The 10,462-nt window shown below is 31.2% G+C and overlaps 1 protein-coding gene across 1 annotated transcript; it reads left to right on the forward strand.

Moving 5' to 3' along the window:
• The first annotated feature begins 8,217 nt into the window (after positions 1-8,217).
• LOC127118543 (uncharacterized) lies at positions 8,218-9,979 on the forward strand. The gene is made up of 2 exons (XM_051048753.1): positions 8,218-9,228; positions 9,461-9,979. The coding sequence occupies exons 1-2, from the start codon at positions 8,538-8,540 to the stop codon at positions 9,814-9,816; spliced, it is 1,047 nt and encodes a 348-aa protein (XP_050904710.1). The 5' UTR covers positions 8,218-8,537; the 3' UTR covers positions 9,817-9,979.
• The last annotated feature ends 483 nt before the right edge of the window (positions 9,980-10,462 follow it).

Here is a 10,462-nt window from a genome sequence, read left to right on the forward strand (position 1 = left end):
CACATCTGATCTTTGTCCTCTTTTCAGAGTCAAAGTCAACCAACCATTTCTTGTTTCCAGTAAGATGATTTGAACAGCCAGTGTCCATATACCACCAGTCTATCAGATCCATATCATCAGATTCAGAGGCCATCAATAGCACGGATTCGTCATCAGAACTTCTGGCTATATTTGCTTCTTCTGATTTTCTCTCCTTGTTTGACCAACAGTCTCTAGCAAAGTGACCAAACTTCTTACAACAGTAACATTGGATTTTCTTCTTGTCATACTTCTCTTTTCCCTTCTGAGCATTCTTTTGTCTATCAGAGGTTGAGCTTTCTAACTTCTGACCACCATCAGATCTTCTCCTGGCTTCTGACTACTTCTGATACCTCCTATCAGAAGTTGCTTTCAGAGCCTGCTGCTCTACTTCCCTTTCAAAAGTTCTCTCAGTCAAACGCAACTCTTGCGCTTCTAAACTGCTCTGCAGCTCTTCAATTCTCATGGTGCTCAGATCTTTGGAATGTTCTATTGCTACCACAATGTAATCAAATTGAGAGGTAAGGGATCTCAATACCTTCTCCATGATTGTTTCTTCAGAAAGAGTTTCTCCACACGCTTTCATCTCATTAGTGATCAGAATCACTCTAGAGATGTATTCAGAAACTTTCTCATTATTCTTCATGTTGAGATTCTCATATTGCTTTCTCAAGGACTGAAGCTTCATCTTCTTCACTGATGCGTCACCACCATAACATCTAACCAGTGTGTCCCACGCAGCCTTTGCTGTCGTTGAATCTGCAATCTTCTCAAACACATTTACATCAACACATTGATGAATGAAGAACAATGCTTTCTGATCCTTCTTCCTTACTTTCTTCTGCGCGTTTTTCTGTTCATCCGTCGCATCTGCTGCTACCGGAACATAACCATCAGTGACAAGATCTAGAACATCTTGAGCACCGAACAGTACACGCATTTGGATCATCCAACAATTCCAGTTTTTACCGTCAAATACTGGAAGTTTGGTGTTCATGTTGCCGTTTCCGTTCATCTTTCTACCTTGCACAGTACACTCAGATTTCTCACAGTGTTTCCCAACCCACAGAATTAAAATTCTGATCAGATTTTGTTCAAGATTTAACACGAATCTAAGAATCAAAATCAAACACACAAGACCTCACGTTCACTCGTGTTTCCCGTGTTTCCCAATGAATCTGAACCGGAGCTCTAGATACCAATTGTTGGTGCAAAGGTAGAATAAATGATGAATGAAAATATTCTATTAAGAGCATGACGGCTACAAAACATGATAAAAGTTACAATGATTGTCACCCTATTATAAGCTAAAACTAGGGTTACTAGAATAGGATAAAATACTAAAATACCCTCTAACAAACTTATGGGCTAAGAAAATAGTACAACTAATAAATATGAATTACTTCTAATAAAAAGAAACTACCAGTTTAAAGCTATGATAAGCCTCGATATCTAAGTGAGCGTCTAATAACAATATAGAAAACAATGGTGAAAGTAATTCTCTTAACCAACCTAAATCTTCTTAATAGCATCTTGCCTACTACAATGTCTTTATACAACACTACTTCGTCAGGGGGAATTCTAAGCAGGGTAAGAGTTTAATTATGGCTCAACTATAACTGATTTCATATTTATATACGAACTTTTCCATTATTATCATTTCAAATATATACATATGTATAATTGTAACTTCATTGTTTTTGAACTTGAAGACCCTCCATCACTCATTTGAATGCACAAAACCTACATTAATCTAGTTATCCTTAATGTTTGCTTTGAATGTAGGAGTTTGCTATTACCAAAAGAAGCACAACGAAAAAGTTATAAAATTTGATTTTCATGGGCAGCCAGTTGAGCTAAAACATGGCAGCATTGTGATTGCTGCAATCACAAGTTGTACAAATACATCAAACCCTAGTGTGATGCTTTGAGTTGGTCTTGTTGCAAATGGATGATCTGTTATTTAAAGCAACGATGGACGAATGTATTGTGTGCTAGTGCTTTTATATTGATTAAAAGCGTTTTATATTGAAATTTTATGATGTCTAAATTCTAAGGATATTTTGACTTGTTTTATGTCATGATCTCAACCTAAAAAAGATTAGTATGCTTCAAGCTACTTGAAGGAATCTGTAAATTATATATATAGAGAGAGATATTAGCTGCAGATTTATTTACAGATTAAATAATTCATGCGGATTTATATTCGTAAATATATTACCTGTGCTTTTACTTGTGTATTTTTTATAGTAGCAAATCATCAAGTAAAATTAATGATAGTTAAAACAATCGTAATTATGTTGTTAAGGTAATTCTAAAACAGTCGCAAACATTTAAGGCGGTTGGAGCGAAGGTTTTCTTAAATGCACTTATGTTAAAAGAAATTGTAACTTTAATTTTTTTTTAATTAAGAAAAGTCATTAAGTAAATATGGTAAACCTCCTTCATATTACTATAAAAAACATCATGAACGCAAAATAAAAAATATATCTACTTCATATTTTGCAATTATGGTCCTAGTGAAAATCTAGTTGGAATATTTATAAAACTATCATCAAAGGACCCAAAGTGACTTAGGTAACTAGTGTTAAGACCTAAGTTTTTGAAAAGTTTTACCTCATATCCCTATATTTATTCCTACACCCTTATATTTCATAAAATTATCAATTTTATCCTTATATATTTTAAACTAATTTTTAATTTTATTTTTAATTTTTTAAAAAAAATTGTGTACCGGAAGACTTTACAAAAGAGTTTCGGTAGTCATTTTTCAAGCATTTTTTCAATATTTTTTTTTATATCAGAAGACTTTGCAAAAGAGTTTCGGTAGTCAATTTTTATGTATCGGAAGACTTTGCAAAAGAGTTCTGGTAATCATTTTTCAAGCATTTTTTAAAATATATTTTTGTGTACCAGAAGACTTTGCAAAAGAGTTCTCCGGAAGTCAATTTTTGTGTACCGGAAGACTTTGCAAAAGAGTTCCGGTAGTCATTTTTCAAGCATTTTTTTAATATTTTTTGTGTACCGGAACACTTTGGAAAAGAGTTCCGGTAGTCAATTTTTGTGTACCGAAAGACATTGCAAAAGAGTTCCGGTAGTCAATTTTTGTGTACCGGAACTCTTCTGCAAAGTCTTCTGGTACACACAAAAAAAGTTAAAAAATACTACCGGAACTCTTTTGCAAACTCTTCCGGTACGCAAAATAAAATTTTAAAAATATTTAAAAATAAAATAATAAATTAGTTAAAAATATATAAGGGTAAAATTGGTACTTTTTATAAAATGTAGGGGTACATAGATAAATGTGGGGGTATAAAGTAAAGTTTTCAAGTTTTTGGTGCAGCAGTGATTTATAGTGTTAAGCGCTAAGTGGTGTCTTGATAGCGGTTGTTTAAAGCACATGATCGGAGATAAATATTTATTCTAGACATTCACTTTCAAAAAGGATGTTTTGTCTCCTTTGGTGACAACAATCTTAATCCAACGATTGAGAATATTCTTTTAGCTGATGATTTAAAGCATAATTTTTTAAGCATTAGTAAATTATGCATAAAAGATAAAATTGTAACATTTTATTCTTCTGGATGTGGGATTATCAAATCAAAGTCTGATCAAACCATATTTACTAGATCTAGAAGTGGAAATACATATTCATTAATTTATACAAGATTCGTTCAAATGATGTTTGTCTTTTGAGTAACAAAGACAAATCATGATTATGGCATAGGAGAATAGCTCATATCCATATGGACCACTTAAACAAGTTGGTCCGTAAGGATTAAGTGATTGGTTTGTCAAACTTATATTTTGAGAAAAGTTAGTTACGTGATGTGTGACAAAAGGCTTAACCACCAAGGGTCTCTTTTAAATCTAAAAATGTAATTTATACAAACCGATCCTTACAACTTTTCCATATGCATTATTCTGACCCATCCAAAACCAAATGTTTTGACGGAAATCTTTATGTCCATGTAGTTGTGAAGGACTAGTCTCGCTATACTTGGACATTATTTTTATCTCAGGAAACAAATATTTTTTCTACCTTTCGAACACTTTCCAGGGTTATCTAGAACAAATAATGATTAAGTATTGCATCAATTTGAAGTGATCATGGTGAATAATTCCATAATAAGGAATTTAAAAGGTTTTGTAATGAGAATAACATTCAACATACCTTTTCCACTCCATGAACTCCTCAATAAAATGAGGTAGTTGATAGGAAAAATAGATCTCTAGAAGAGATAGCAAGGACAATACTCAATAATACTAACTTTCTTAAATACTTTGGGGCTGATGCAATACTTTTGGGGTCGACCTAAGTACTTTTTGGCGGATATGATTAATATTGAATACCACGTCTTAAATAGTATTTTCATTCTAATTGTTCTAGAGAAGACCCCATATGAGCTACTTAAAGGTAGAAAACCTAATATTTCTTATCTTCGCGTTTTTTGTTTTAAATGTTTTATTTTGAATAATGGCTAATACAACTTAGGCAAGTTTGATGATAAGGCTTGTGAGGTAGGGTGTTCAAACATATAAAAAATTTAGTGTTGAAAATTCTGTTCATGTTGCATTTTATGAAACCAGACCCCAAAACACAAGGAAAGGTAGTTCTAGTTTTGATGTTTCAACAATGTTAACTAAGATCTAGTAAATGATGATGATCCAAAAGAGGATCCTCCTGAAAGTGTTTGGTTTATTTTCATATTAATAGAAAACATAATGTTGCTCTTTCTTTCACTAAGATCGGATACGTAGCCGCTGATAATTGTTATGCCGAAATATTATGACTAAACAACAACTACTAGATTACAATTTAAAACTCAGTTGTATTCCAATTAAGTGAGATATCATTAGTGGAATAAGCCTAGTTAAGAATTTGGTTCTACATTCATGCACAAAACATATTGAGATTAGACATCATTTCCTTGGGGATCATGTTGAAAATGACAATGTCATATTTGAATATGTGGACACCAAAAATCAGTTTGTTGATATTTTTACCAAACCATTGTCCACAAAACCATTTCATAAAATTCGTAAGGAATTGGAGATCTTTTATCTATCTTGTTTTGAATAAAAATTGATTTTATTTATTATTTCAATTTTACTATATATTTTAATTTTCACTAATGGTTTATTGTGTAGCTAGTTAATTCTCAACTAGACTTTTGCTTCAAACTCTCAAAACTTTATGTTATCTCTATTTGATCCTTTATATATTCTATCTTATATGTGATGATATATGTATATTATACGCTACTTGTTCATCCCGTTTTTTGCAATTTTTGACTTTGTATTTATGGATTTAAGATCTTCTTAAATGCAATGTTTGTTTATGTGCATGTTGACATCATTTTTGTTATGTTCATCCATCATCTATTCCTCTTTCATGTAATTGTTGTGTGTTGTAATCATTATATTTTACTGTTAAATCATTTCATGTCATTGTTATGCATTTTTTTGCATATGGCACGTCCAATAGTGTATTCATCTGTGAAATAATATTTTTATTACGTATATACCTTTCATAAGCTAATGTTTGCGTAATTGCTCTGAATTATTTTTTTTGTTTGATGGATATATGAGTTTAGACTCCATTGCTATCTATCTCTTTTTTATCTAGTCAAAAGGGAAAAAGTTGCAATGAGTCTAATGTATCAAGTTATGTCGTTTTATGCAAATTTTATATGTTGTAATATTTTAGAGGAGCACGAAGAAAAGTCTTGATCATGTTTTACTTAATGCTCAAGTCGAATCAATTCTAATGCAAATTTGCAAATTGTCAAGCATAAAAAAGGGGAGATTGAAATTACTCTGCCTCTATAGGGTTTCAGTTTTGTTGTTTGTCTCATTTTCTTTATTATTGTTTATCACTTTTGGTTATTGAGTCTCATATCGTTAAAATTGAGTGCAATGCCTTAAATGGTGTTTTCATTAAATCGTGTTTTGCATGCAGTAAATCGAACCCTAGGATAAAATCCATTGCAAACTGGTTCAAGTCAAATTAGTCGATTATTTGGGTAATGAAACATATGAATGAATGGTTCCTATCAGACTAGCTTTCGATTCAATCTTACACTTCAAGTTTCTTAAATATTTTTTTTGAAGTGTGATTCGAATCAAGGTTATGCATGTTTCGAATTAAAAATTGAATGTGAAAAACATATTGTGCCACTATCAGTGTGATTCGAATCACAAGCTTCTCTGAATCGAATTAGAATCAAGCTAAATCCTAATCAAGCTAAAGGCATTTCAAAATTAGGATTTTAGTTTTGTCATTCTGATTCAAATAAAAAAATTCTTGATTCGAATCGCTGACTCGAATCATGATTCAAATCAAAAGAATGTGAAAAACATATTGTGCCACTATCAGTGTGATTTGAATCACGAGCTTCTATGACTCGAATCAGAAACAAGATAAATTCTAATCAAGATAAAGACATTTAAAAATTAGGATTTAAGTTTTGTCAGTCTGCCTCAAATAAAAAATTTACTTGACTCAAATCATGATTCAAATCAAAAGAATGTGAAAAACAAATTGTGACACTACTAGTGTGATTCGAATCACAAGTTTCTCTTACTCGAATAAAAAACAAGATAAATCCTAATTAAGCTAAAGGCATTTCCAAATTAGGATTTTTGTTTTGCATTCAAATAAAAAAAGTCTTGACTCAAATTATGATTCAAACTAAAATGTCAAAATTTCAAACGTGAGTAAATTTATATTGAAAAAGAGTGTTAGAGTTTTAAATTTATATTGTGTATTTTGAAATATGTTTTTGTTTGTCAAACTCTCAATGCTTTATGTTAATGGATTGTGAATTTGAAGTGATATGTTAAATATTTTTGTGATCCTTCTAAATATCTCATATTTCATTTTTAGTCTCTCTAAAAAATTTCTTTAAAAAATTATCTTCATTAAATTTTTCATCCACACTTTTGATTCATCCTGCAACTAAGCAACGGTTTTTATAACATATAGCGACAGTTTTAACTACGGTTTACTAGTTAGCGACTGGATTAATGATGATTTTAGCAAGAAGAATCAAAAGTGTGGATGCAAATTTTTAGAATGATATTTTTTGAGAGATTAAAAGTGACATATGAGATATTTATTAAGATCACAAACATATTTAACCCTAAATAATATGTATTGGACTTTTTGTTATAATTAAGTTAATGATAATTTAATCTATTTATGTTTTATTATATATTTGATTAGGAAATGAACTCATGATACTGAAACTCCATTCTTTTTCCTCTTTTCTACTTTATCAGCTACTTTATCATCTTTATTAACATAATTTAATTCATAATAAAACGAAATTAATTTATATGATTGAGTTAATAATAATTTTGATTGAGAAATGAATGAGTTATATTCTCAAATAACTTAGTTATATTTTTAAACGTGATTAACTCGATGTTGCAGAGTCTCAAAAAAAAATGTACTTGTATCATTAGTATTTCTTTTCTTTTCCTCTCTCTTTTTGTACTACACATGTATGAGCTAATAAATTTTATTTTCCTTCAAAATCCCACTAATAAACAAATTATTAACCTTCCATCCCCCAAAGGTAAAATAGTGACTATATGTTAGATGAAGCACAACCAAAAGACAGCATCTTCAGCATCACACCCCAAAAGAATTTGATGATCATGCCACTCCTCTTTCCTATCTGACCACAACAAAAACAAAACACCATCTGTCAAATGTCTCTCCACTTCACACTAAACTACAAAAAAAAACTACACAATTACTGTCTAGCTTAGACCATACAACAATCTGATCCAATCTTCACTTTCTTACATATCATCAAAATCAATAAAGTGAAAAACCAATCCACACAACACACTCAACTCATTTAGTGGTCTTTCTTTGGCCTAAACTTTGTTACTCATATACAACTATTTAAATCTCGGTCTAGATCGCATAAAGATTTTCACGATTTCATTTGATACAGATGTTATAAGACTGATTGTAGTCGCTACAGTCTGAATTAATCATTTAAATTATTGGAATAACAGTATTGATATCAGCCTATTTCAATACGTTGTTTTCGCAGCATCGGACGGTTTAAAATCCTTCCTGATATGTTGCAAATTTCTCATCCTTTTCATTTCCTAACATTTGAACTTGAAAGGAGGCAGAGTATAACTGTCCCCTTAACGTGCCCCGAGACATGTCTTTTGTTCGATCCAAACAAGGAAATAAAACGACAAATTCATCAACAAAAACGACTTATCAATAACCAAAAGCAAAGTACATCATGCTCTATTCTAATTTTTAACTTTAAACTTTCTTCATCTTCTTATTCTTTCTTCTTCTCACATTCAAATAAAAATCCCGCTACCCTTTTCTTTATCATACTCAAATTCAAATCTTTTGATTCTTCCATTGCTTTTTATCATTGGAGATCTCTAGAGTTTCATAATCAGAAAAGAAAAAAGAAAAAGAGCACAATTGATCAGTTTCTTTCTTCCTTTCTTTTCTCTACAAAATTATTATAAACATGAAGCTCTTCACATCATCATCATCATCATCATCCTCATCACCTTCGTCTTCATCAACTTTTAGTTTCGACCCAACATTTTGCAGCTCGAAAACTATAGCTGCAGGGTGTTTCACAGCCATTTTTCATAGGATTAGAGAGTTTCATTCAAAGTTCACAAGTGAAAAAGTTCAAAAGTTCAAAACTAACACTGCAATTAATAGTACTATAACTTCTTCTTCGTTGTATTCGTCTTCGTCTGGTATAGTTGCGAGGTTAATGGGTTTGGATTCAATGGCAGAGAATAAGATAGAGATATGTTCTGAATCAACACAAAGTTCAAAAGTTCACTATGTGTCACAAGGTTTTCAATTGCTTGAGAATGAGAACTTTTTGGTGTTTAGCTTTGAAAGTGGAGGTGAGAGTAGAAAATTCAAGTCCAAAGGGAGAAAAAGAGAAAAAGGTTGTGTTGATTTGAAGAAGAGAAGAGAAGAGAGAGATGAGGTGAAGAAAAACAAGAGAGAAATGGTGAATGGTGGTGAGTTTCAGTTTGAGAACAGTTTGTTTAAGGAAGTTGGTAATGGTGAGAAAGTGAAGAAGAGAAAGAAAGGAAAAACATGTTTTGTAGAAAATAAGGTTGAAAATGAAATTGGTTCAGAAGATTCTAGTCCTGTTTCTGTCTTTGATTTTGAACGGGATGTTTCTGGAACAGGTTCGTTTCTTCAATTTTAATTTACTTTTTCTTAATTTTATGGCACTGGTTTATTTAATTACTAATTGTTCCGGTCGATCTCAAGTCTGCGTCACTGCAGTTACGAGGTATTGTCTGTTTTGAATGCGTGAATCATCACAACTTTGTCTGAAAAGACGTCTAGTTGAGTTTTGTTGTATATAAATTATCTTTAACGTTAACTCCTAACCAATTATACATAAAATTGTTGCAGAGGAAGATCTTTGTGATGTTGCTATGAGTTGGAGAAGAAAATTATCACCGGTGCTTGAAAATGACAAGCTCTATATTCAACATTCTGATAGTAACTTGATGAATGAAGAGATGGAAGTTGAGGAAATTGAGAACAACGTGCATGAAGAATCAAAGAAAAAAGAGAGACAAAACAATGAGTGTGTAGATATTTGGAGTAAAATTTGCAGACTAGTTGAAGATGAATTGGTTGGCTCAAATTTGCAGGAAAGAAAGAGGAGACAAAGTGAGTTTGAAAGTTTAAGTGCTGATTTAGAGTCTGAGATTTTAGATGATTTGCTAGATGAGCTTATAAATCAATTTGATACTTCTTTGTAATTTTCTAACTGATGCGCGCAAGTGCAGATTCTAATCCTTTAAGACAGAGAGAATACTAGAATGATCTGCAAAATTAGATTCTCTAATTAAGTCGAAAAAGATCTTTTAAGATTAACTTTAGAATATGTAAACCAAGTAAATTAATGAAGAGTAAATATTTTAATTCTTCCTCTTATTATTCAACTTTACTAATCCTTATTTTCTTTTATCCATTTCTCTATAATTATTTATACACCTTTTAGCTTTTATTTTTTATTTCTTCAATTCATGTTTCATATCCGAATTATGTTCCATTTTGTTGGTTGAAAGTATCGAAGCGGAAATAGCAAAGTTCATCTTAATATACATTGAGTTTTACACAACACAAGAAAGATGACTTCAATATCATGTAGCACCACCAATAAACAAGTATAAAATAGACGGTTTTTAACATACAAGGGGACAAATATTGTATATCCACTAAAATATTGAAGACACTTTTGGTTTTCTGCATAAGGGGCCAAATGTACCAAAAATTAAAGGTACATTTGAGAAAAAAATTAAATAAACAAACAATAAGGTTTTACAAAATAGTTTGGTTTATCATCAAACAATAACATCATGAATGATATAATATAAGTCTAGCAAATAAGGCATGCTTTCAACT

Source organism: Lathyrus oleraceus, chromosome 2 (assembly GCF_024323335.1).
Source record: "Lathyrus oleraceus cultivar Zhongwan6 chromosome 2, CAAS_Psat_ZW6_1.0, whole genome shotgun sequence".
In the NCBI taxonomy this organism is placed as follows: domain Eukaryota; kingdom Viridiplantae; phylum Streptophyta; class Magnoliopsida; order Fabales; family Fabaceae; genus Lathyrus; species Lathyrus oleraceus.